Source organism: Grammomys surdaster, unplaced genomic scaffold, assembly GCF_004785775.1.
Source record: "Grammomys surdaster isolate TR1022 unplaced genomic scaffold, NIH_TR_1.0 126187, whole genome shotgun sequence".
In the NCBI taxonomy this organism is placed as follows: Eukaryota; Metazoa; Chordata; class Mammalia; order Rodentia; family Muridae; genus Grammomys; species Grammomys surdaster.
The window spans coordinates 7,686,884-7,713,370 of record NW_021620993.1 but is presented as its reverse complement, the minus strand read 5'-3'; the positions used below and the strand labels follow the sequence as shown (position 1 = coordinate 7,713,370).

The 26,487-nt window shown below is 51.1% G+C and overlaps 1 protein-coding gene across 2 annotated transcripts in view; it reads left to right on the top strand.

Annotated features, from left to right (window-relative positions):
• Osbp2 (oxysterol binding protein 2) overlaps positions 1 to 26,487 on the top strand; it is a 158,680-nt gene that overhangs the window by 127,244 nt on the left and 4,949 nt on the right. The window contains exons 3-12 of one of the 2 annotated variants that reach the window (XM_028758168.1): positions 6,115 to 6,371; positions 16,420 to 16,612; positions 17,196 to 17,313; positions 18,870 to 18,924; positions 19,196 to 19,342; positions 20,297 to 20,542; positions 22,482 to 22,602; positions 22,855 to 22,958; positions 23,031 to 23,126; positions 23,207 to 23,382. In XM_028758168.1, the coding sequence (XP_028614001.1) occupies positions 6,115 to 6,371; positions 16,420 to 16,612; positions 17,196 to 17,313; positions 18,870 to 18,924; positions 19,196 to 19,342; positions 20,297 to 20,542; positions 22,482 to 22,602; positions 22,855 to 22,958; positions 23,031 to 23,126; positions 23,207 to 23,382 (1,513 nt within the window). Of the gene's footprint in view, positions 1 to 6,114; positions 6,386 to 16,419; positions 16,613 to 17,195; positions 17,314 to 18,869; positions 18,925 to 19,195; positions 19,343 to 20,296; positions 20,543 to 22,481; positions 22,603 to 22,854; positions 22,959 to 23,030; positions 23,127 to 23,206; positions 23,383 to 26,487 lie in introns of those variants that run through there. The other variant, XM_028758169.1, reaches the window with a different exon arrangement.

Genomic DNA, 26,487 nt, shown 5'->3' with positions numbered 1-26,487 from the left:
TCAGAGGTTCTTAAAGAGGGAGGAACAGGAGTCAGAACTACTCACCTGCCAGCCTTGAGGAAGGCAAATACACTCCCCTGCCTAAGTCTTCCGGCAGAGGGGCACAGTTATAACTCCACCCTGATTATAGAAAGTTTCAGGTCTGTGAGTTGATACATGTTTCATTTTAAGCCACTGCTTTAGTTCCCTGGTGCTGCTGTACCTGACCAATTATCCAGCACACTGTGGTGGATTAAGGCAACTGGGATTTATTTTCTAAGTTCCAGAGGCCACAAGTTCAAAATCAAGGTGCTAGCGGGGCCAGACCCCTCTGAAGCCTCAAGGGAAGAGTCTGTTCTACATCTTCCTCTCAGTGTGTCCTGTGTTGCTGGTGATTGTTGGTGTCTACTGGCTTGTACATCCTTCTTCTTTTCCTCCTCTTCCTCCTCCTTCTCCTTCTCTTCCTCTGTCTCTGTGTTTGTGTGTATATATATATATGTGTGTCTATGTATGCCTGTGTATGTGTATATGTATCTATGCATGTGTCTGTGTGCGTATATGTGTCTGTTTGTGTGTGTATGTGTGAATGTATTGTGTGTGTCTTGTGTGTGTGTGTCTGTGTCTGTGTATGTGTATGTGTGTGTGTCTGTGTCTGTGTATATGTGTGTATATCTGTGTTTATCTCTCTGTGTGTGTGTGTGTGTGTGTGTGTGTGTGCTGGCACCCCAAGGACTTCATTTTGCCTTTACAAGTTTCAAGGCCTCTGTCCATCTGCTTTCCAGTTTGACTCCCTGGATCTCCTTGAACATTGAGGAGGATGTGGGCTCCCACCCTGCTCTGCCCAGTTGCCCTCTGTGCCGAGGCCAGCTTCCTGATAAGGCAAAGGCATAGGTTGGTGAGGACTGCAGAAACCTGCAGTGTAGATATTCTAGCTGTACCTTCTTCTTGGCCAGGTCGGCACCAGGGATGGATAATGAAATCTTGTGGGAGCAACTGAGGCAAGATGAGCCTCTCACAGAAGTCCTACTAGAGGGGCCTTAATGTGCAGGGTCCTTGATTGGAAGCCATTGGTTGATCTGGTAAAGACTAGACTCTCCCAGACCAGTTTTGTGATGATCTTATTAGCATGACTGGAATGTCAGAGCATGGGCCCCAGCTCCCCGACTTGCCCACTGTAGGGACCAGTCCACTCCAAACCTGTTTCCCCACTTGCTCTTCTAAGAAATGTGTTTGCTATAGACTGGAGATGTCGCTCAGCAGTGCTTGCATAACATGCACAGAGCCTTAGTTCCATCCCTAGCGTCACATAAACCAGGAGCCATAGTTCATGTTTGTAATTCTAGCACTCAGCGAAGTAGAGTTAGCCAAGTGTTCAAAGCCATCCTTAGCTCTTCATTTCTCAGAAGTACCAGTTGTGCAGAGAGCCAGGTGGAGCCTCAAATACAGCAAAGCAGCTGCCTGGGCTCAGTGGAGGAGGACAGGAAGTAGGTGGGTAGAGCCACCATGGGCTTTGCAGTGTGCTCCCAGAAGAGAGGGAAAGAAAGAGAGATGCCTTGACCCATCAGATGGTTTAGGTACAGACTGGGCATAAAGGACGTGCCAACGCCCACCCCCTCTCCGGGCAGAGAGTGGGTACCGTGTGCACTTTGTATTCCTCTGACTGGCCCCTCACTTCCAGCTGCAGCCTTGAAAAGATAGTCTCCTTGGTCACCCCTGAATCTCTCCAGCTTGCACTCTCAGGAGGCCTCTGCTTAAAGGGAAAGTGAGGCCCAGCATCTCTGCTGGGCACCCTGCCAGTGTAGACCTGAGGGCCCCCACCGTGCTCCCCGTAGGCCTGACATCAGCAGCTGGGCACAGCGACCAGAGACCAGCACTCATCACCTGGGGCTCTGACAACAGACACAGAGCTTCCCAGGGAGCCTACCAGATATAAGGATGATCTACCCAGGGTCCCAGCCCCTCTCCCCAGAAAACATCTTAGCCACCTGGGCAAAATAAGGGTTTAATGTAGGCTGGTAAGTGCCACTTAGACACCTGGTATAAGCCAGGTCCTCTCTCTAGGTCTCAGTGTACCCATCCCAAAGCAATTTGGGCCTGGATGTACCTGGATGTATGAGGCCTTGGCGGAACTTGTTCTCGCTCTCAAGGGAAGCCAGGGGCTAGGCTGCCCTCTCTGCTTTCCATGGTCTTCTTCACTGTTAGAAAGCTGTCCCTCATCCAAGGACCAGAGCCCATCCATCTCTCTGCAAGCACTATAAGTTGTTCAGAACAGAGACCAAGATGGTTTTTACATCACAAATAGTAGAGGTAGCCCAGAAAAGTAGGTGGCTCTAAAGCCAGGAACCAGGACATCCTCCCCCACAGGGAGTTAAGTGACCCAAGCCATCTCAACTCTGCAGTGAGGTTCATATAGGTGATTAAGAAAGGCTGTGGCTGCTCCCCCGCTCCAGCCCACTGCAGATGTCTCTGATGTCTCGGGAGGGTTCTGCACAATCTCTCAGATGACATGGTGGGAGCTGAGCCACCAGCTGCTCAACACAATGCCACCTTCCCAGCTGGATACTCCTGGCCTGACTCAGAGGTACCACTTGCCAGCCACCTACTGGTTCATTGTAAAACATGTGACTAGGGTCAGGCCCTCTCCTGCATTGTGTCTTGAGCAGCAAAGTTTTTAACTTACTGGGAAATGCTCAAGTAGACCTCCTGTTTCCACTGTTTCTCGAAAGGACTAGTGTTTTCTAGAAGGTAAATAGAGAAGGCTTGCTTTCGGGCTTCTAGTGGTAAAAAAAACCCATTAAATGAAAGTCACCTAAGTTCTTCCCAGACCTACATGGATGGAGACATACCCACAGAAGCAGCTGAATAAAACAGGAGCCAAGAACAAGGGCTTCACACACACACACACACACACACACACACACGCACACGCACATGCACACCACCACACACATTACTTAACTGTTTTAGGCTATCCTAGGCTGGTCAGGCCCTGCCCCAGAGCTGCTCATTGGTACATAACCCTAGCCCACCTCCCTCTGCACCTCTCAGGCTCTGAGCAGGTGAAGTCTCCCCACCAGCACCGGGAGGACTGCTGTGTGACCTGAGACCCCCAAAGGAACATGCCCCTGATTAGCCCTAGGACTCAGCTGCTACTGCTCTTCCTATATTAATATAGTTGCAAATTTTCTGTTGAACTTACTGTCTTCAGAAGACTTAGCATGAGCTTAGCATGAGCTTAGCATGAGCTGTATTGATGAGTCATTGAGTTTTTCCTTTAGTGATTGGATATTTATTGTTCTTTGCAGATCCTTGACCCTGAGTTTTATTTCAAGTAGAATGTGGATCATAAAAACTTTAGGACTCTCAAAGCACACATAAGCTTGAGAACCACAGCCCTTGTGACATCACGATCCAAATGCTTGGTCTTGACCTTGGGATAAACTCATCCTGGTAGAGGCCCATATCAGGGAGAAGGAAGCCATGCAGCCATCATCATACTATGAACATGTGGGTGGGTACAGGTGCTAGGCACGTGCTCACATGCTCAGCCATTCCTCAGCTGTTTTCATTGTACTTGGTGGAAATCTGCTAGGGATGTCCCTCAGAAATCCAAAGCTGAGTCGGGTGGTGGTGGCACACGCCTTTAGTCCCAGCACTTAGGAGGCAGAGATAGGCGGATTTCTGAGTTCGAGGCCAGCCTGGTTTACAGAGTGAGTTCCAGGACAGCCAGGGCTATACAGAGAAACCCTGTCTCGAAAAAAACAAAAAAGAAAAACAAAACAAAAGCAAACAAACAAAAAAGAAACTCGAAGCTGACAGAAGGCCACCATTTCTCCTGGTTTAAGGACTACTGTATCAGACAATTTTTAGTTGTATATGTAACACAGCTCACCCTCCATACCCACTGACTCCACATCTAAAAATCAAAACAACCACTGTTCAAAGCACACATGAGAAATTAGGTTCATCCTGAACATATTCAAACCTGTGTACATTTTCTAAGTAATAATGTTATTAACACAGCGTCGGCTAAGTGTTCTGGTTGTTTGTCAAGAAAGGTGGCAGGTTCTTCAATACCAGGAGGTCCTCAGCACCAAGACTGGCACAGACAGATCCAAATATTCTAGAATTCTCTTGCCTGATGCCCCCAAGGAGTCCTTTTTAAAAAGACATATTAAACAATAGGTTTCGTTAGGTTATTTCCACGTGTGTGCACTGTGTGCTCTGCTAGGATCCAAACGCCACACTACAGTTTCTTATTGCACCTCCTGCTAGCCTCTTTCTCCCCCTCTCCTAGTCTCAAACTCCTTTTTAAATCCATATTTGCTCTTGAGATGGAATACAACACTTACCTGAACCCAGCTTGTCTTATTATGACGACCTCCAGCTCCATCCATTTTCCCAAAAACCATTGTGTATCTCTACCATTCGTCTCAAGTGGAATCTAGGCTGGTCTATATCCTGGCTATTGTGAATGGTGCCATACTAAACATGGATGGGTGGTTCTCGGATTCTACCCAGTGTATGTCCAGAGTGATCCTGTCAGTTTCAGGATTGTTTTTGTCCCCAGACTCCCATTACTGGGTTATGATGTCCAGCAGCTGAAGCTGAAGTTTGACAGCCTGAGTGACTGGGTGCACAGCTGCTAGTGACTCAGAGGAAAGGCCAGGCCAGCAGCCAATCAGAACTGAGCCAAGCCCCTGCTCTGCCCATTGAGCACTAAGCCCAAGTCTGCCCGCAGCTTGGCATCTTGGGAACCACACTCTTTCTATTGAAGGAAGCGAGGAAGGTCTGCTGTCTACCTGTCTTTCCAAAGATGCCCAGAGCATCTGTCAGTGACTCCTGTGCCCTCCCAGAACTGGATCATTCTGGGCTGCAGTTGCTCTGGCTGGTGGGGGATGGGACTGGATATTAGTCTGAGACCTCTGTAGCTGGTAGGAACACAGTGTGCAGAAGATGCTTCCCTTCAGTTCCCCCTTGCTCAGGTCCTATGCAACCAGACAGCCTGGCACTGCTGTGAGCTCAGGACACACTCAGAACAGTGACCAAGTTATGTCCACCCACACCACCTTGCCTATTGTGGGAAGAAATCTGTTCTCTCAAAATACACATTCTTTTTTTTTTCTTCCTTTTAATTTTATATCTTGGGTTGCATATTTCCTTCATCTAAGAAAAGTCTTTGCTGATTCTTTCTAAAACAAGGCATTGCAGAGAACTTTAGCAGACGGGCATTGGGAAAACCACAGGCTCATGTCCGATTCTTAGCTATCCCATGCAAGCACCAAAGCAGCAGTGGGACAGCCGGCTGCCCACAGAGGCCTCTATGGACACAGGTCAGGCTAGCAAGACGGGAAGAAACCAGGAATCCTGTGCCACTGTGTGAGTTGTGAGAGGAAACGGGCCCTTGCACTGAAGCCACAGCTGACTGGCACCAGGGAGAGGGTGCCCTGGTGTCTTCTCACACCATCTTTTTGTGAGGGGCCATGTTCTGCAAGGGGGGGAGTAGAAATTACCAGGAAGATGGTCTAGGGTGTGGGTATAGTGACAAGAGTGTGACCTTGATTGTGGCATGAGGGATCCTCATGCAGTCTTTAGAGAAGGAGTGGTGTTGGATAGGGCCTCAGAGGGTAAGGGTGGTGACACTTTGAAGAGTATGTATATATTCCAAGCATCAGAGATACAGGTAATGGGAAGAGAGACCCCAAGCAGGGGTGCTCAAGGGGAGCAAGGGATAGTTGGCATGGCTAGGGATGGGCATGGAGTTTGCCAGAAGTATTACTCAGAGAAGTATTGATTATCCTGGGAGGCCAGTTGTTTCTTCTCAGTTACCCATGCTCTACCTGGTGTGGCTCACCCTGACCTCAGGCTGTGACCTAGTACCCTTGTGCAGGTAGGCACCTGGACTCTGGTCCCTCCACAGCTCTCTGTCATTCCAGCAAGTCCCCCTTTCTCTTACGCTCCCGTTGACTCAGCTGGACATAAGCTCACCAGGCTAAGGTGCAGCAGCCCTGGCCAGGAGCATTGTCGGAGTCGCTCTAGGACACTGGTCACTCTGATGTGGTGTTCTGTCATCTGCAGCCCACACAGCAGAGACTCTGGCTTGGTTGGTTATAACAGTTCTGTTTCTCTCTTCAGATGATTCTGGGGACGACGACGAAGAGCCTGCTGCTCCAGCTGACAAGAGTGAGCTCCACCACACTCTTAAGTCCCTCTCACTGAAGTTAGATGACCTCAGCACATGCAATGACCTCATTGCCAAGCATGGCGCTGCCCTCCAGCGCTCCCTGAACGAGCTGGACAGCCTCAAGATCCCGTCCGAGAGTGGGGAGAAGCTGAAGGTTGTGAACGAGCGGGCCACCCTCTTCCGCATCACATCAAATGCTATGATCAACGTAAGTGCTCCAATGTAAGCAGCTGCCATGGGGCCTCGGGATGGGGAGGGGCACCCTATCCGCAACAGCTCCCTGAGTGAATGGGTGCCTGACAAACCAGGGCCCTGCTCCCTGTGACTCCAAGTTCCTTTCCAAAGCCAACACCTTTCCACACAAACCAGCATTCTGTTTCTATCATCTCCTCCATGAAGCTATTAACTTCTGACTTTGTTTATCATAGAGCTGAGGACAACCTTAGAGCCTCACACATGCTAGGCAAGTGCTCCTCCCTTAAGCTGTAATCCTCTACTCAAGGACAAGTGTTTAGTGTGTGTGTGTGTATGTGTGTGTGTGTGTGTGTGTGTGTGTGTGCACGCGCATGCACACATGTGCACATACACGTGTTCTGCAAATAGCTGGAGCCTCCTCTTGCCTGGCTTACTCTGAGGCCAGGTGGGCCTCACTCCTCTCAGGACCTCTCTGCAACCTTGGCATGTTGGTATATCACTGGGAATGGAACCAGGGCCATGTACTCTACTGCTATACCATACTCCCAGCCCCAAATACCTCTGGTACATCCTTCACTACATCTGTCACCTTTATGCTGCCACACAGCCTCTGATATCTATAGCTGAAGTCCTACCGAGATCCTCCTGAAAGGCTGGGAACTCACAGATGCAAGTTACCCCCAGCTGTTTGCAGAAGGTACAGACCACTCCTTCCCAGTCCCTCAAATGTGGAGGTCTGGCTGCATCTCCACTCTCGCCTACCCTGACTGTGACCTGGCTGAAGCTTCCAGCAGCCCACACCTGTCTGGAACTCTCCTTGTAGTGACCCCTCAAATAGGGGAGACTTTCCCCACCCTACCTCACTGCTGGCTCTGTAAGCGTCTTTGTCTTCCGCATGAGTTCTGACTATGCCTGTGTTTTTATAGAACAAAAAAAATGAAAGCCAGTTGGCCCGACAAGCCCTGCCAGAACCCCCCCTACACACATACACACACACACACACACCTGAGGTCAAAAGGCAAACAATAGCTTCTTACCCAGGTCAAACCTGCCATTTCCCCCAGAAGGAAGGTCCTTTACATTCCTGAAAGGGTACTAAATCCTAGGCTTTTGATTTCAAACTACCCGTGGGACAGGTAGGGGAGGTCCCTTCAACAGTTCCCGGGAGTCCAGGCTCAGTGGCTAGTGCTGCAGGCTCTTGTGTCCTAAGGGCAGGACAGTGTCCTTACCTCCCTCTCAGTATGTCTCTTCCTATGTTTGATGACATCAAATGATACTCCAGTGCCTTTGCTGATGCTGACACTGTAGTCATATGGTTACATAGTTAGGGAGGCCCTGCCCAATCAGCATATAACCAAGTCCTTCCCTAATGAGCCCTTCCCAGGCCTGTGCTGGCAGCAGGAAACAGGCACGTCCTTCCTGTCCCTGGATCTCGCAGCCAGGCAATCTTGCTAGCAATGTGCTGTCACACATGGGCTAGTGGTGAACCTTCGAGTTGGCAATTGGGTGGGGAAAATCTGTTCTGTCTGAGGGGCCAGAAGAGAGTTCTGGAAGTCAGTTCAGGTCCAGCCAAATATCCCTCATAAGAGAATGACTCTTGGGTACCAATCATGGACACCTCCATTCCCTGGGAACAGAGAGCAGGGGTAGTGGCTGCAGAACAGCCTCTGGCAAGAGAAAGAAAGGCCCAGGGCCATAGTGCTGAGGTGAGCCCAGATCTTTCTGATTCCAGAGCAGCTGCAACCTGCTGCCTCATGGAAAGAAACCAGCCCATACCTCCAATTGGCTGGAAATAGGAAGGCAGGAAAACCTCCCCCATGCTTCCTTTCCTGCATCCCCTCCTCAGCATCAGACAGCATCTGTGCCCCCATGGTGTTTTATAGGATGTTGATTGCAGCACTTGGCCTATAGTCCCTGAAAGGGCAGCTCCTTGATCCTGTAAACTCTGTGCCTGGCATAGGGCCTAGCACCTAGGATTTCAGCAAACGAGAGAGAGAGAGAGAGAGAGGGGGGGGGGGGGAGCAAGCTAGAATTGTGACAGAAAGTGAGAGCAAATGAATGATTCACTTGGTGTCTGGCAGAATTCCCCAGCGGATAATTTTTCAACTGATAAAAGCCAACCCAGCAAATCCTGCTTCAATGATTGCTTGGGTAGCTGTGAATTAGCCTGCCACTTAGGGGAAAATCACACAGCACTAGTGGACTAGCTGGGGGTTTCAGAAGAGCCTTGAACCCCTGTGCACCATGGAGAGGTGCTTCTCCAAGCTCAGCACAGGGACATGTCCTTATTGCCCCCACACTCCGAGCCTGGGAACCAGGGCATGCCTTGCACATAGTGTGAGTCTGCACTCAGTCTAAGGTAGAGGGCTGAATGTGAATGCTCTGCAAGCTCACACTTTGGCACTGGGTCCTGTAAAGCAGAAGAAAGCAAACTGCCAGGCTCCTTCGCTTCCCCTGACACTAAGTCTGAAGAATAAGCCGAATGGTGGGGGTGAGGCTGTCACTCTGCTGGCTGGGTTAGAGCAGCAGTCTTCCTTTTTCTGCCCAAGACTTTGTCCCTTTCAGTAGCCACGTGCAGGTCTCACCATAGCTTTACTGTCCTTGTAATCACCCATATTATTTGTGTGCCCGGAGCGGCCATTTTTGCCTCTGTCTTCCTCTCAGGCTGAGCAAAATAATTTGATTTACATTTGAGCAAATCTTCCTGCTCAGAGATTGGGCTGGCAGTTGAGGCAAGGACAGGCACTTGCAGACATTTCATGCATCCTGGGGTGTCCGGTGCCAGCAAGAATGCCCAGTGTTGCCCTGAGTTGAAGACGGAGTTGGCTGAGATTCCTCACAAGTGGGAACAAAGGCTACTCAGGCCTAAGCCAGGAGAACGAGGACTCTTACAGCTTGATCCCTTCTGTCAGTTCCAGAGAGGTGCCCCAGAATCCTTCCCCAGAACAGGGCAGACAAAAGAGTGATCAGGCTGGCTGAAGGGGAAGCCCTGGGAAGGCTGGAGGTCATCCAAGGGCACAGCAGGCACAGAGAGCAGGAAGCAGCACTCGCTCTGGACTCTGGGTCCCTGAGTTTACCAAGGAAGCAAGCATCTCACAAGACAAACCTGGGCCCCTTCAGAAGAGCTGGCAGGAGGGATGGGGGAACCTGGAAAAATCTTGACACAGGATGTTGGAAGAGTCCACAGGATAGGAGCACCTGATTGGGTTGATCTGGGAGGACAAGCCAGTTAGAGAAGGTTGCAAGGGCAGATATAAGGGGGAGACAGGATGTGTTAAGGGGAGACAGATACAAAGATGGGACATTAGGCCAAGCAATTAGGTGCAGGGAGATGTGTAGATATATGTGCACCTTTGAGTACTTCATAGAAATGTAAGAAAGAAAGAAAGAAAGAAAGAAAGAAAGAAAGAAAGAAAGAAAGAAAGAAAGAAAGAAAGAAAGAAAGGAAGGAAGAAAGAAAGGAAGGAAGAAAGAAGGAAAGGAAAAAAGAAAGAAGAAAGCAAACCAATGCAGATCTCAATTTGGAACAATTAAAGAAAAAAGGAGAGGGACAGAAGGAACCACCTGCTCCTGGGGATGGCTGGCTGGGGATGGCTGGGACTCCCCCAAAGCCTCATTTGGTTCATGGGGCACATGGAGCTCCTTGGGCCAGTCCCGCAGGCGATGGGCCATGAGATACAGCATTGCCCTGGTTCATCAGGACCAAGGAACAGGCCCTGGCTGGCTGACCAGCATTCTGTCCCTGACAGCTTGCTCACTTGGGGTCTGGGGAGGTGGATTAAAAATAGATTCCAGAATTGTCTCAAATCAGCTGGCAAACCGGCAGCCAGATGGTGCACATTCCTGCCTGCAAGGGGTGAACTATTTTGAATATGGGAAGGCTATTTTGGAGTTATAATTGAAGCACAGAGCTGCCTCCCCAACACCGAACATGAGTCACAGCCAGGAGAGCCCACCTGTGACAGGGAAGGCCGAGAGCCTGCTTGTTACACAGACCGTGATGTCCAGACCAGGGTGGCCTGGCCTCACTACCCTAGGGACCTGAAGGGGACCAGGAAGGAGTGATAACAACATAGTGGCTTCACCACGGGGGCTTCACCACATGGCCCTCAGTACTTACAGCTTCAGGGGTCCTCATTCTTGATTCTCCACACCTAAGATGGTTAGGTATCTTCCAAATTAGTAACCTCTGGTTCTCGCAGATGGGGCCTGTGGCAGCACAACTCCCTCCCTCCTATGAGGTTGCATTCAGCTAGGGCTTCTTGTATATATAGGCCAGGGAACTACTTACTCCTCTGTGCTGGGGGGAAGGCAGACATCAGGACTCTCCTGGTCCCAGTTTGTCTACTGGCTCTGACCAAGTGGGGGCATTCAGGGAGACTATGTATCTCTGCCATTTCCTTCCCGTTCACCACCTTGAGCTCACAGGCCACTGAAAGACAGGATATCCTTAGTAATTCAGGACCACAAGAGGATCAGTGTGGTAGCCAGGAAGCCTCAACCCCAGAATCTCAGGGAGAATTTTACCCAGGAGCTGAGACACCAAAGTACCTTTGTAGAACAGACATTGGATGCACAGGGTAAAAGGTAAATCCAAGCATGTCCTAGCCTAGTCACAAGTGGAAACAGCCTTTCCTCCCAATGCCCCACCCTGCATTCCTTTGTCCAGGGTTGTTGGATCTTATTGCATGGGCTGGTGGCTGAAGGCAGACTCAGCCACACAGACTAACCCTCCCTCTGGACAGTTAGCTGTCTCCTACCTCCTATTTGAGCCCAGTGGCTATCCACCCCAGCTGCCAGGAGTCCTCTGGTACCTTCCTCATACCATAGAGGAGGGAGACTGAGCTTTAGAGTGGACACTGACATCCAGGCCCAGCAGGATTCTCACTACACAGACCCTCCCATGAGCCTGAGAGGCTGCCCCGGGCCACACATAGGCCAGGCAGAGGACCAGACAGGCTGAAACCCATGGCCTCTGCTCCTGGCTGTGTGAGGGACTGTGAGGTCACTGGCAGGATTAGGATTAGGAACAGCAAAAGCGATTAGAGTTTGTCCTTCTTCTGAGTACAGAGAGCATAGGTTTCCAGGTCAGAAACTGTACATCTCATGGACACCTGCTAAGAAGGGAGGGTGAGTCCCCAGAGAGTGGGCAAGGCCCAGACCTTCCATCCTGCAGCCAAGTGGAGCCAGCCCCAGGTGGAAGGCCTGACATCTTGAACACTTCACTCTACTTTGGGGCAATTCAATAAGCTCCATGCCTACCCCACAGGAAGCCTGGTGCCCTAGCCTGCATCTCTGTCCCTCAGGCGTAGCCATGTTCCCCATCACCCTCTTATAACCCTGGGGAATTGGAAGAAGGAGCAGTGCCTGGGAATTGAAACCTGATCCCCATCCCGAGGGACAGTTGACCCAACAGTCATTCACAGGCTGTACAGGCATCCCAGAGTCAGGTCCTTCATCCCACAAGGATGCTGAGCCTCAGAGGCAGAGGGACTAAACAGGATGAGAAGCAAGGCAGTGCCCATGTGGGACCCAGACACTGCCCTGGCTCCCAGATGGATTCCATCTGCCTTACCTCCAAGGTTTCAGGATACAAAGCCCATGGGTGTGAATCAGGGACTTCAGGTCTCCTGGTGATGGGTGGGAAGGAACTTCCTGGCCCTAGATCTAGCAGTAGCAAAGCTTCACAGGAAATGTGACCATGTCTAGCCTTGGCAGGGTCAGCCAAGCTTTTCCTACCCTCCCCCACACCTTGCTTCCCCACCCCCTCCCCCTTACTGGGCCCCAGGCTTAATCCAGCTTAGTGAACACATCCCTGTGTGCACTGCCCAGCTCAGCATTCCAGGCAGCAGAGCCAGGCTGGCTCCTGTCTCTCCACGGTGTGGCCAGCATGAGGCCTGGAGAAGGCTGGTGGCAGCTGAGAAGACCCTGGGAGCTGGGGGTAGAAACCAGGTAGGTGTGTTGGGGCTGGAAGGGAATATGGGCATGTGACAGTCACAAGCAAGCAGGGCGTCTGTGCAAGGAGCTCCAGCAGTACAGTGACAGCCTGGGTCCTGCCACTGAGCTCCTCCATCCAGAGAGGGACAGAGTCAGCTGGGACAGGCATGTGCCTACTCTACCCACGTATGGTTCAGATGAGGCACAGCTGTCTGTGGGGTGTCTGACTTCCTGTCTCTCTGTCCTTCTACACCCATGGGCCCTGTGGTAGCTTCAGAGTAGATGGAGGTCACATATAACCAGGGTATCTCCAAGCAATCTGCTGCCCTGTTGAGCCAGCCCCCAACCCCCAGCCAGGCCTGGGACCTGCCCTTAAAGGTTACTCCCAATATCGTTGTTAGTGAGCATTCCCCAGGCTCCATTTCTGCCCTTAGAAGACCAGTGGTCTGTGGCGTCAAGAGGCTTGGGGTCGGTAAAGATCCAGCTCCACAGCCTAAGCTAGCAGCACTGGCTCATTCCCTGGAAGACATGCACAGAGACTCAGACCCCATTCCTGCACACACCTCCCTGTGGCTGTGAACGAGCCCATGTTTTCCCAGTGCTCACGCATGCCAGAGAAATGGCTACCTCAGTGCTTATGAGCATGACCCGTACATCTCTGAGCTGAGCTAGGCCTGCCAAGTAAGGGGTCAGGATCTTGTGGGAGCATGCACGTAGCAGGTTGCAGCCGAGCAGAAAGGCTGGCTATGTGGTGAGGCACATGAGGATTGGAGAGGAGTGCAGCCCAGGGGATGGGTGGGGGAAGATGCTTTTTGCTTTTGTTTCTAGAAAGCCCACACCACAGGGCCTCTGTTGTCAGTTTATGGGACTTGTCACTTTGACCTTAGGCTGTCATTTGATGTTGTTTGCCATGTGTCTCTTTTATGGGTTTTATGGATTTTATGAGTTTTATGGGTTTTCAAGCTCATGAGTTATGCGAAAGAGACCAAATAACTCCTCTGCGTTGATGCTCACTGACAGGGCTCAGGAGCCCTGGAGACGTGGTTGAAAGTGATGGGGCACTGTGGAGTGGGGACGAGCAAGGGCAGAGGCGAGAGGCCTTCTGCAGAGCTGCCAGGATTCCCCCACGAGGAAGAACCTGGACTATGATGGGGGCATCCTTCAGCTCTCCACAACAACAGGGCTCAGCACATTCACCTTGTACAGGCCTTCCGGTGGGAGGTGTCTCCTGTAGATGGGACAGATTCCAAATCCCAACCTACTTGTTGACCTGGGCAGTACCTTCTCCAGGGGCCTCAGTGAAGAGACAGCATGAAAGAATGTGGGGACTCGGCCCATCAGGCCCCCACTGGAAATGAGAGTGCTTTCCCCCAAAAAACACTGCACCCTCTGTTGAGGCCCCCTCTCATCTCCACCTTCTGTGACACCAGCCCAACAGTGTCAGGGCCTCTCTCCATAGCCAGCAACCATGGCAGGGACCAACAGCAACTGGGGCCAAACTTAAGGCTGTGGGGAATGACTGACGGGGATGTGGGTCCAGTGGGAGCAGCAGCCAAGGTAGACATTGGACTGACTCTGGTTTAAGGACCTGAGTTCCAGACCTGGCCCTGTCACCTCTTTGCTCTAATGGCCTCAGAACCTCAGTCCTATCACCTTGGTATTAATAGGGTGGATATCTCTGCCCACTCACCTCGCAGGGCTCCTAAGAGAGTCTGGAATGTTCCTGTATTGCCCAGAAAAACGTTTAGACCTGCTTTGCTACCCCTTGTTACTGGGACAAAATGAGCCGAAGAGGTACCTTCTGGTGTAGCCACTGGCCCAGCTGCTGCGCTGTCTGCTGTCAGGGGTCACATGAGCACAGGCTCTGTGGCCATTGTTGTCCAGTCCCCCAGAGAGGACATGGGCTGAGTGGCTTTGCCAAATTCCATCCCTTCAGTTTCCTGGCATTTTTCACCCTTCTCTCCTGGTCTCCTTGGGTAGCTCATGCTGTCTCTCCAGGTCAGCCTGTACCTCAGGGTGGGAAGTACCCTGCCCCCCACACACACACACCACACATCATAGGTCTTAGCAGGGAGATTATGGGGGGAGGGGATGTCTGGAACTATGCCTGTAAACAGAATGACAAGGCACCCAGCTTTCAAGTACACTAGATCCCTGACAGGAAGCCAGGAAGGCCACCGAGGCTCAGGCTGTCCCTGTGGAAGGGTTCCAGACAACTGAAAACAGGAATGGCTCCTGGTGCAGAACTATGGGGAGCCTGCCCACCTTGGAGGGGCTAGTCATTGGTCCATTCCTGCAACCCAGAGGAGCCACTGGGACACCTCTGATCCCTTCCCATTTCTATCAGGTTGAGCCCCAGCTGAGTATTCACTGGGCTCACATGCATTCTATAACAGTCACTGCCATTCAGGAACCTCATGGGAAGAGGGTTAGTACAAACAGAAACAAGCTCGGTGGCATGCAACTGCACAGAGGCCAGCAGCTGAGCGGACCTGGCTTCAGCAGAGCTAGGTGATTTCCCCAGGCTGAGTTGGAGGAAAGAGGAGCCCAGGGAGTGAGGGCATGAGCAACTGGTGCCTGGACAGATGCAGCTGGTATCCTACAAGATCATCTCTAGAGAGTGCTCCAAGTCACCACAGTCCCTCCTGACAGACCTCTGAAATGGCACTGCATTGCTTCACATCCCATGAGTAGCGTGCAGCATGCATGACACCCAGTGGTCCGGTGGTTTGGTGCAACAAGGTAATGCTGGGGAGGGGACAGCTGAAAGCACTCGAGCATCTGCGGGCCCAGGAGCTATGCCCTTGCTGCTGGACAAGTCCAGTGGTCCCTACCCAACCCCACTCCCTCCTAGATAGCTGAGGCCAGAGTTTTCCTCTCCCTGTAATGACAGGGACGTGATGGTCCAACCCTGCTACATAAGAATGCAGTGGTACCACCTATGGATGTAAAAAGAGCCTGGATGTCATAATAGGTCACTAACTTAAGAAAACTTAAAAGCAGTAAGTTGGTGAATTTGTCAATTTGACACAACCTAGAATAAGCCAAAGACAGTCTCAATGTCTATGTTAGGTTGGCCTACAGGCATATCTGCGAGGGACTGTCTTAAGTTAATTGATATGGGAAGATCCCAGCCCACTGTGGGCAGTACCATTCTCTAGGCAGGGATTCCTGAGCTGTGTTAGAGTAGAAAAATGGAGCTATGCCAAGCAAGCATGTAGCCATGCATGTATTTATTTCTGCTCTTGACGGTGGATATCTGACTAGCTGCTTATACATCACACCACTGTGACTTCTCTGTTCTGATAAATCATAACCTGAAGTTGTAAGCCAAATATGTAAGCCCCCTTTCCCTAGGTTGTTTTATGTTTGGCATTTTATCACAGCATGAGAAATGAAACCTGAATAAAAAGTGTTATGGCAGAGCATGGTGGCTCACACCTCTCAGAGCATGGTGGTTCACACCTGCCACCCCATATACACTGGAGGCAGAGCCAAGATGATTGTGAGTTCTAGATCATCCTGGGCTATGTAGCAAGTTCTTGGCTAGCCTCAGCTACATAGTAACACACCCCCACACCCCTAAAAAGGCAGAAAGGTATGTGATAGGTATGATAAAATGGCTTGGTGGAGAAGTTCCACCCTTTGTTCTATGTGTATGTCACTGGAGATGGGACCTATGGCCTCTGACACTAAGCTGTAGTCTCAGCCCTCTTTCTACTGTTTATTCTGACATAGTGTCTCGTTAAGTCACAACCTGTCCCTGAACTCTATAGCCCAAGGCTAGCCTTGAACTTACAATCCTTTTTCAGTCTCCCATGTGGATGGAGTTACAGGCCTGTACCACCATGCCCAGCTATCCTAGTTCTTCTCAAACAAGACTTATGAGCCTCTGATCTGGGAAATATGTGTCTTGCCATTCTACTTGACCAAAGACAGGAAATAGTCTGAGACTAAGCCTACCTTGGATGACTCTGGGGACCTAGAACTCGGTAAGGATATTCCAGCAGACAGCACTAGGGAAAGACAATACCGTAGGTTGGGCATGTGCCAAAAAGGATCCTGGCTGGGGCAAGCTGGCCAGGCCACAGTATAAGGCTTTCACTGTCGTTGGTCTTTCCTAGGCCTGTAGGGACTTCCTGGAACTAGCTGAGACTCACAGCCGGAAATGGCAGCGGGCTCTGAATTATGAACAGGAGCAGCGTGTCCACCTGGAGGAAACCATTGAGCAGTTGGCCAAGCAGCACAACAGTCTTGAACGGGCCTTCTGCAACACCACTGGTGGGCCAGCCAGCTCCAGCAAGAGCTTCAGCGAGGGTGTGTGTGAAAGCAGGGCTGATGGGCTGGTGGGTACATTCTAGCACTGCCCTTTCCCTCTCCTTCCCATCTGGTTCTACTTTCTTTCTGCTATGTCTCTCAGGCCCTATAAACCTGTCCCTTAAAGTAACCTCATGTGGGCTTGTCCTGAGAGTACAGACTCCCTCTGTGGTGTTGTATGTCCCCTGCCTATCACTAACTGGCAACATCCCCCACCCACCATGTCTAAGTTCAAAGTCCCAAACTCTGAAGTTCAGTGAGCCCAGCTATTCTCTCTGAGGCAGGGTTGGCCAGGTGTCAGGTGGCTGCCTACCTAACAAAGTTAGGGTTTCCCTGGGCAGGAAAGCTGGGCTACTAGCAGGCTGACCAAACATAGATCAGGCTTCTGGAAGAAAGTGTCTGAGCAGTGATGAGTTGAAAAGTTTGTCCTATCCTCACAAAGCAAAGTCAGGGTGGCCATAGTGCAGGGTGACCAGGCTCAGGTGTCTAAAGTGGGCAGGTGAGGCTGTCAGGGTAGAGGAGTCTGTCAGGTGGAGGCTGTGCACCTTATGAGGCTGCAAACTGAGCCTCTCTGTGTGTCCAGGAAGCTTCTTGACTTCCAAAGGAGAGAACAGTGAAGAAGATGAAGATACTGAGTACTTTGACGCCATGGAAGACTCTACATCTTTCATCACCGTAATCACCGAGGCCAAGGAAGACAGGTAGGATGCTCTGAGCAGAGATGGCCACTGTAGCCTGGGAGGGCTTCTGCTTCTTAGGGCTACACCTGGCCTTTGGCCATCTGTACACTTGGGTTATTCTTTTCACCTCTGGAAAGATAGTATTGCTTATGTTTCTTTCTTTCTTACACATAAATAAAAATGCCTGAATAGAATAGTTTGCTCCTGGATGTTATCCAGGGTGCTGGCTGGATCGCTTCCAGTCTGGAGGGAGAAAGTTGGGGAGAAAAGACCCAGCAAACCCAGCTGCTCAGAACAGTACAGGTTCTTGTCACTCCCCCCAGCAGCGTCATTTGATAACAGAAAAGCCGCCCGTTCTCATTTTCTGTTGCCAAGCCTGTTTCATAAACTCCTGCTCATTTGGGCTGTTTCTAGAGTCACAGGTAAACATGCAATAGTGACCAGAGAAGGTGTCAGACTCTCAGATCCAAAGGAAGGCCCGCAATGTGGCTTGTCTGACAATCAGGTGCAAAAGGAGAACTGGAAGCAGACAGGGTGGGCAGGAGCTGTGCTCAGTGGACTCAGGATGGTGACAAGTGCCAGCCATTCTTTCTTGACCTGAAACTGAGGCCTCCAGGGAGCAGCATACTCCGTCACTTCCCCATCCCAGTGTCTTCTGGGGTGAGGGCCGTCTAATTAGCAGTGTGTGTGTAGCTCAGAAACTTTCCTAGGAATATCAAATTCGAAAAGAAAGGGTAAAAAGAGAAAGAAAAAATCCGGGTGTGATGGCATACCCCTTTAATCTCAGTACTCAAGAGGCAGAGGCAGATAGATCTCTATTGAGTTCAGGCCAGCCTGGTTTACATAGGGAGTTCCAGGCCAACCAGGACTACGTAATGAGTTCCTGGATTTTTTGGTTTTGTTTTATTTTTTTTAAGGTTATAATATTAGTAGCATTTTAAGTCCAGGGCTAGCATAGCCTGGCCATCTGAACATCCATCCACTCCACCACCGTCGCTCCAGATGACTCTGCAGGGTGGTCCTGTTTCTCCGAGGGTTCTGGGCTCCCTACGATCACTGGTGCATCCTGCCCATCTCCTGGGCCACACTGCCCATCCATAGGCTCCTAGAGCCTGAGCCCCTCAGTCTCAGTGCCCCTGTGGTTGTAACAGCCTATCCCACACGTGAGAGGAGAGGGTACATCAGACCCATTCCTCTCACTTCAGGACCCCCAGTGTGGGAAGCAGAGAAAAGGCACACTTCATCTGTGGGATAGATGGGTCCACGGGCTCCTATAAGGCTCTCCCAGACACAGTGCTCCCCACTTGCCTTCTCCTTGGTCCTGGGTACAAGGACTCTCTAGGCCAGGGCTTTGCTGAGCGTCGAGTTCCAGTGGATGGGACTTCAATGCTGAGAACAACCATGGTGGATTTGGCCTCTCCAGATCACTGCCTGCGTCTCTCCACCCTCATCTCCTGTCCCATAACAGGCATGGATAAGACACCTTTGGGCTGTCCTTGTGCCTCAGCTGTCCAGATACAGGGTGGGAGGGGTTAGAGACGGTTGTCAATAACTCAACTTCCCTTCAATTTCTGCAGAAAGCCTGAGAGTGGACTTGGGACGACCTCTACAGACTGGACCTCAGCAGATAATGTATGTGAAGTGGGAGCGCACGGGAGCCAAGGGTGGCAGGCTCCTCAGCCTCGGAGGTGGGGAAGATTCAGCACTATTAGTGTAGGGCCACCTTTGGGTCCCAGATCTGCCTCTCCTGCAGCAGGCGAAGGTGGCCTCTGCCTTTCTCACCAAGCAGTGTAACAGCATATGACTTAATGTCAGTTCTTGGAGGATCAGGAGGAAGTGCATGGACTTAGGGGACCAGTGGAGCTTGGGGGTCTGCTGATGCACATGTCTGTTCCTCTGGAAGGTATTAGATGGTGCCTCGTTCATGCCCAAGGATACATGCAAAGTTAAGAGGCGAGTCCGCATCCCTGACAAACCTAACTACAGCCTTAACCTCTGGAGCATAATGAAGAACTGTATTGGCCGAGAGCTCTCCCGAATCCCCATGCCGGTAGGCACCCCTGGGGAGGAGGCACTGGGGCTCCTGGGATGCAGTGCATATGAGACCCTGGGGGGGTGGCACCTGAGGGGTGTGTGACTGATTCTTTTGTGTTTAGACTATTCCATAGAGAACAGGTACCTTCAAACTGTGAGGGAAGCAGTCAAAGAAGAATTCTGTGTGGTTAAGAGCTGGGGGATATCCCAGAAGGTCCCATAGTGCCCCCACTTGTTCTCACATGGTAGATAAGGGTGGTAGAGATAGGTAGGTTTTAGGAGCAGGTAGTCCTTCCTGCCAGAGGCTGTCCTGGTTCACTCTTGGCAAATGGAGACTCAGTAAGGTTATTCAGCCATCCAAGGGCATCCTACTATCACCAAGATGCAGCAGCATCTTCACCAAGGAAGGGCTTGCCCCCCACCCTGGTTAGCCAGTTTTACTGTGTGACATGTGAGTTCTTTCATGTCTCTGGTCTCTGTGTCCACACTGCCCAACTGAATCACACACACACACACACATACACACATACACACACCTGGAGAGTATGTTATCAAGGAAGACTTGTCTGAGGCTAATGGGGGCAATCCCCACCCATCCTGCATAGTACAAGAGCCCTCTACAGAACACTTAGTCCATGGTTCCAAACAAGGATTATCTACAGCCCCCATCTGTGGACCCCTGGACCCACTGTTTCTGGCTTTGAGCCTGATGGTCCAGCTCTGGGCATGTGGTAGCCTGATGCCATGGCTTTCACAGAGTTGGCATCCTAGTGAGAGAAGGGGACAGTGTACACCATCAGGGTGACACCAAGTGGCATGTCAATGAGGGACACATGCTGAGGAGGGAAATGGAGGCAGGAGGTGCTGGACATGGAACCTCACAATGGCAGTGCCACCAGCACAGGGCTGTCCTGTGGTATCTAAGAAAGGCAGGGACAGTCTGATAACCACAGACCTGCAACACCCACAGGTGAACTTCAATGAGCCCCTGTCCATGCTCCAGCGACTCACGGAGGACCTCGAGTACCACCACCTGCTGGACAAGGCGGTGAACTGCACCAGCTCGGTGGAGCAGATGTGCCTGGTAGCTGCCTTTTCTGTGTCCTCTTACTCCACCACGGTGCACCGCATCGCCAAGCCCTTCAACCCTATGCTGGGGGAGACCTTTGAGCTGGACCGTATGGAGGACATGGGCCTGCGTTCCCTCTGTGAGCAGGTACAGTCAGCTATTCTTCTGGCCAGGTAGTACTTGCCAGGCTTGTGGTCAGAGCAAGACAAATGGGGTACAGCCTGTGTCTAACTGGGGAACTGGGCCCCCTGTGGCAAGATCAGGTACAGAGTCTCCTAGACACAGTGAGGGGCATGGGAGGAGAGCCTGGTGAGACAGAGTCGGGTCTGGTGATGGGAGGGAAGGACTAATCCCCCAACCAGGGGTTAGTGGAGCCAAAATAGAGGGTGGTCTACAAGGGTCACCAGCGAGTGTAGGCAGGCTAGAGCATAGCCAGAGGCCTGGGACATGCATATTGGGGAGGACACGTCCCTGGTCAATGTCCCCTCTATCTTTTCCCCATGAAGATAAGTCAGCTGTATACATGGTCACATGGAAGCCAGATGCTGAACCAGGCAGCCTTTGAGTAGAGGGCCCAGCACTGCTTTGAGAGCCCCATGATCAGCCAGAACTCTGAAAGCTGCCTGAGCAGGCTGCAGGTTAGACACACTCCAGGGCCCTGCAAGGACTTGTCAGGTGACAGCGGTAACCAACACAAGGTTACAGTGGCTGAGTATGAAGTGGGAACCGGAAAATGCACTGACACTTTTTAGATGTGAGGCTGGCTTGGGGCTCTCAAAGACCTTGGCCTGAACCCTGAACAGTGGTGAGTGCCCTAGAGGCTCCCGGTGTGGTTCAGATACTGAGACACAGTGGGGACTGGAAGACCAGAGCTCTTGTTGTTTGGGGTGAGGGTAGGGCACAGGGTGGTAGGTATTTCTAGCTGTTTAAGCAGAGTGGTCAGTTGACAGGCTTGGTGGTGTATGGTGGTAGAGTGGATGTGGTTAGGCAGAAGGAAGAGGGGCAGATGGAAAAGAGAGACAGCAATCACGGGAGAACACTGGGCTCACTGAATCCCTGAGGGGAGTTTTGGGACAAGGCTAGGTCATGCCATGAGGCACCCTGCAAAGTAAAGAGTCTGGGGCCAGACATCCTGGTAGTTGTGGAATATGGGTGGAGGTGGAGCATGAAGGGTTGATAGCACTGCCACTCTAGGTAGGAAAAGGGCCAGCAGACAGGAATTCTGGGGCCAGGGTAGCAGTCACGGGTGTTCTGTGCTGTAACAGGAAGTTCTGTGGTACTGGAGGCCAATGGCAGGACACTGATAGGGCTCCCACTCCGAAGTGGGGCCAGATTCTTTCCAGAGTATGGTTCTACCAGTCTGTCCCTCACCTATTTGGGACTAGCCTGGAGTATAACCAGGCTCGTGGCGTCTTAGTCACTTCTATTCTTCTGGGATAAAATACTCTGAAGATTGAACTGGGCATTCAATTATGGATTAGCGTTCACACCACAGAGAGTCGGAGTTTCTGATGGTGGAGTAAAGGCGGGGAGCTGCAGGACTAGAACAGCAGCCGAGAGCTCACATCTTGATCCACAGGGATGGGCAGGAAAAGAGCTAACTAGGAATGCCATACCCTTTTTGAACTTCAAAGCCTCCTTGAACAAGGCCACACCTCCTAATCCTTCCCAAACAGTTCCAAGCATTCAAGCACAGGACCCTAAGGGGGTCATTCTCCATCAAATAGCCACATGTGGTAAGGGTTAAATGGGCGCAGAAACCCTCGGTAAAGCGGCCCTTCCAGTTCCTGGACACAGACTCTGCTTCACCCACCCCACTGTTTCCCAAGAGCCAGGCAGGGGCTTCTCACCCATTCCACACCCCCATGGGCTGGGCAAGCCCAGGATGGCCACAGACAGGCTGTGTGTCCACTCAGGATACTATTTTTCCTGGGGAACCCACCTTGGGTCAGGGTCACTAAGAGGAGCAGTGGCCTGCCCTCACTTCTGGGGGGCAAGAGGGTGGGGCCATGGACATGGGGCAGGCTGTCCTCCCCTGGCTGGGTCTGTGTCTAGCTATGCTCATATCCAGCTGGTCTGGTCTCAGGTGAGCCACCACCCCCCATCCGCTGCCCACCACGTATTCTCTAAGCATGGCTGGAGCCTCTGGCAGGAAATCACCATCGCCAGCAAGTTCCGGGGAAAATACATCTCTATCATGCCACTTGGTGAGCTGGGGCTCAGGGCTTCCTGGACGGGAGGGAAGATGTTGTTCTTCAGAGTGAGGGCTTTGCCCATCTGAAAGCCAACTGTAATCCCCAGGCGGAGTTTCGTGGCCCCCTGCCCACTGATCTCCTAGCCTATACCCCATCCCTCCAAAGCTTTGCAGATATTCCTCTGGTTCTTGACCCTGGGTTTGTGGGTGGTCTGGCCAGAGCCCACATGGGGGACCCATGACCTCTGACTTGTCTGGCCTCCAGGTGCCATCCACCTAGAATTCCAGGCCAGTGGCAATCACTATGTGTGGAGGAAGAGTACCTCCACCGTGCACAACATCATCGTGGGCAAGCTCTGGATTGACCAGGTCAGGGGGTCCTTGGGGAGGTGGGGCCTATGGCCCAGGGACTGACCACTGACCACCACCTGCTCTCACTAGTCAGGGGACATTGAGATTGTGAACCACAAGACCAAGGACCGGTGCCAGCTGAAGTTCGTGCCCTACAGCTATTTCTCCAAAGAGGCAGCCCGGAAGGTAACTAGGGCCACATCCTGGAACCCCCCACAGGCCCAGGGCAGACTGTGTGTTTATATGTCCTGCCGATATGTCTACAGGTGACTGGAGTGGTGAGTGACAACCAGGGCAAGGCCCACTATGTGCTGTCAGGTTCGTGGGATGAGCAGATGGAATGTTCTAAGATCGTGCACAGCAGCCCCAGCTCTGATGGGAAGCAGAAAACCGTGTACCAGACGCTGCCAGCCAAGCTGCTGTGGAGGAAATACCCACTGCCGTGAGTTAGGGCGGGGCACCGTCTTTGGGGAATAGGGGCCAAGAGAGAGGCAGAGAAGAAGGCAGGGAAGAGATTGCCACAGGGCCACCCCTGCCCCACCTGGCAGAAAGCATGGAGGTTCGGAGAATCCCTTCTAGCCAGAGAATAGGAGGCCACCATCCCAGAGCAGCCAGCAGCCGCCCAACAGCTCATGGGTGTGAAGATAGTCATGGCAGCAAATCCTGTGTAGATACTCTGAGCAAAGGGACCGGTTAGAGTTCTTCCCTGCAGCACCACAAGAAATAGAATGGAGCTTGACAACGACTCACAGGAAACTGAGTGAGAAACTGACAGTGAAGACAAAAGAGAGAAATCTACGAATGACTGAGATTGAGGATCAGCAGCAAGGTTCAGTAGGGCAAATGCAGCCTCAGGATACAGGTTGGAAGAAAAACATTACAGCATAAATACAAACTCCAGAGGTACCTGCAACTCCAGCACTCAGAAGTTTGGGGCCAGCCTGAGCTCCATAATGAGACAGCTTTAGCTGCACAGTAAGACACCCTGAGCTCCAGAGTGAGTGAGATAGCCTGGGCTGCAGAGTGAGTGAGATAGCCTGAGCTGCAGAGTGAGTGAAATAGCCTGAGCTGCAGAGTGAGTGAGATAGCCTGAGCTACGTAATGAGACTCTGTGTCAAGAAGCCAAAAGAGAGAAGTAAAGTAGGAAGGCCTACTCCTTGGTCACCCCAATGAGTCCCAGAGCACCTCCTGAAATTTTGACTAGACTCCCTGAGCAGGTCCTCAGCCGCATAAGGTCCACAGCAAGGCTGGGAGCTGTATCTAGCTAGCCCAGGGTCCCAGAAGGAAACAGACACTGCTGGAGAGAAAACAGCAGAGGGCGTTTTACATGTATTAAAGTAGCCATTCCCTCCCCCCTTCAGGTCATGCATGTCAGGTTGGCCTGGGACTTGCTATGTAGCCCAAGCCTCAAATTTGCAATCCTCCTGCCTCAACCTCCCAAGAGCTGGGATTTCAGTCATGTGCCACTGTGCCTGGCCCCATGCAGTCAGATTCTTAGAAAGATACTTGTTGAAATCCTGCACCCCAACAACTGTCTTCAGCAATATCAGGAGCCTAAAGTCAGCAAGATGGCATCTTCCAGGTGCTGACAGACTAGCATTACCGATGACTAGAAGAAGAGGGATACAGCCATCCCTCAGTAACCACCAAACCAACAAGTTTTCCTGAACTCACAGGAAGAAAGAGGCAAATAAAAATAGAAAGGAGGCAGAATAGGTTAACAACGAAAGCTGCTCGCTGAGGATAGAGGCGTGGCTCAGTGGCAGAGCACCAGTGTGCTCAGCATATACAAGCACGTGTTCAGTACCAGCACAGAAGACAAGTTCCCAGATGAAGACAGATGAAGAAAGACCTTGGGTCAAGAGAGTCTATAGAATGAAATGGTAAAGGTAAAGATAAAGAAAATGTTCATTTAGAACTTACTATAGTCAAAACAGTTGAAGGCAGGAGGATCAGCAGTTCAAGGCCAGCCTGAGTTACAAACCTTGCCTCAGAAAAAAAAAAAAAAGAAGGCAGTGTTTCAAGAATTTTAATTTTCTTCTGTTATTTTAAATATGGATGTGTATGTATGAGGCCAGAAAAGGGGTGTCATATCACTTGGGACTGGGGAGTTATAGGTGGTGATGAGCTGCCATGTGGGTGCTGGGATTGAACTTGGGGCCTCTGGAAGAGCAGTTTATTTTAAACAATAAGGAACCCAAGACATTTTGAAGGCCAGAGAAAAGACCTATCCTAAGTCTTGGGTCTTGGAGACTGCAGTACAGCAGACTAGTGTGCACACCACAGAGTGACCCTCAGAGGTTTCTGGATCTCTCAAACATGACAGTGGCACAGCAGATCCATGGAAAGAGAAGACTAAAAGAGTCTGGGCCACAATGGTCATCCCACAAGGAAAAAGATCAACCGTGCCTCTGTGCCCCCCCCCTTACATTATAGGAAAATGAACTCCAGATGGCCTCTCCCAGTACTGTTAATAATTCACACTCTGAATGTGAAACTATAGATACCTTCTATCCCTTATGAAAATGTATCTTCGTACACACACACACAGTAGAATGCTGATGCAGTAAATCTACCAGAGTACTTTTGTTCACTAAGATACATTCTTCTCATTAAAAGACACTTTGCACCAGATGTGGTGGCACGTGTCTGCAACACACACACACAAACACATACACACACGCGCACGCACTCAGGAAGTAGAAACAGGGTGATGGAAAGTTTATGGCCAGCTGCTACACAGTGAATTTGAGGCCAGCCTCAGCTACATAAGACCCTGCCTCAAAAGGAAAGAAAAAAGCATGAAGAAAGGATACATGAACAGAGGGAGTACAGGCACAGTGCCTGTACTTGGCAAAGGGTTACTACTAAGAACAAAGACACCATTATGATACAGCCTTTAATCCCAGTAACTCAGGAGGGGAGCTCTGAGTTCCAGGCCAGCCTGATCTGCTGGTTCCTAGCCAGGTTCCTAGCCAGCGATATAGAGTAAGATCTTGTTAGTTTCTGTTCTATTCCTGTTAAGAGACAGCTTATAAAAGCAAGCATTTCATTGGGGGCTTGGTTACAGTTCTAGAAGGTTAGTCCATTACCATCATGACAGGGAGCATGGCAGCATAGAGGATGACAGGGAGCATGGCAGCATGGAGGTAGCATGGAGGTAGGCACTGGAACACTTGCTAAGAGTTCTATTCTGATCTGCAGGGAGCAAGGATGGGGAGAGAGGGGAAATGAGCAGGAGAGGAAGATAGACTCAACCTAGCCGAAGCGTTTGAAACCTCATAGCCCATCCCCAGAGACACACTTCCTCCAGCAAGTCCACACTTTCCAATCCCGAGCCTCTCTACCCCACCCCACCCCCGCCAGGTTAGCAGTTCCACCAACTGGGAATCAAATATTCAAACACAAACCTATGCTTGGGGGCATTCTCATTCAAACCACCACAAGTCTATTTTTAAAAAATGAACAGAAAACAAACCAACAAAACCCCAACTAACCAAACACACACACACACACACACACACACACACACACACACACACACACA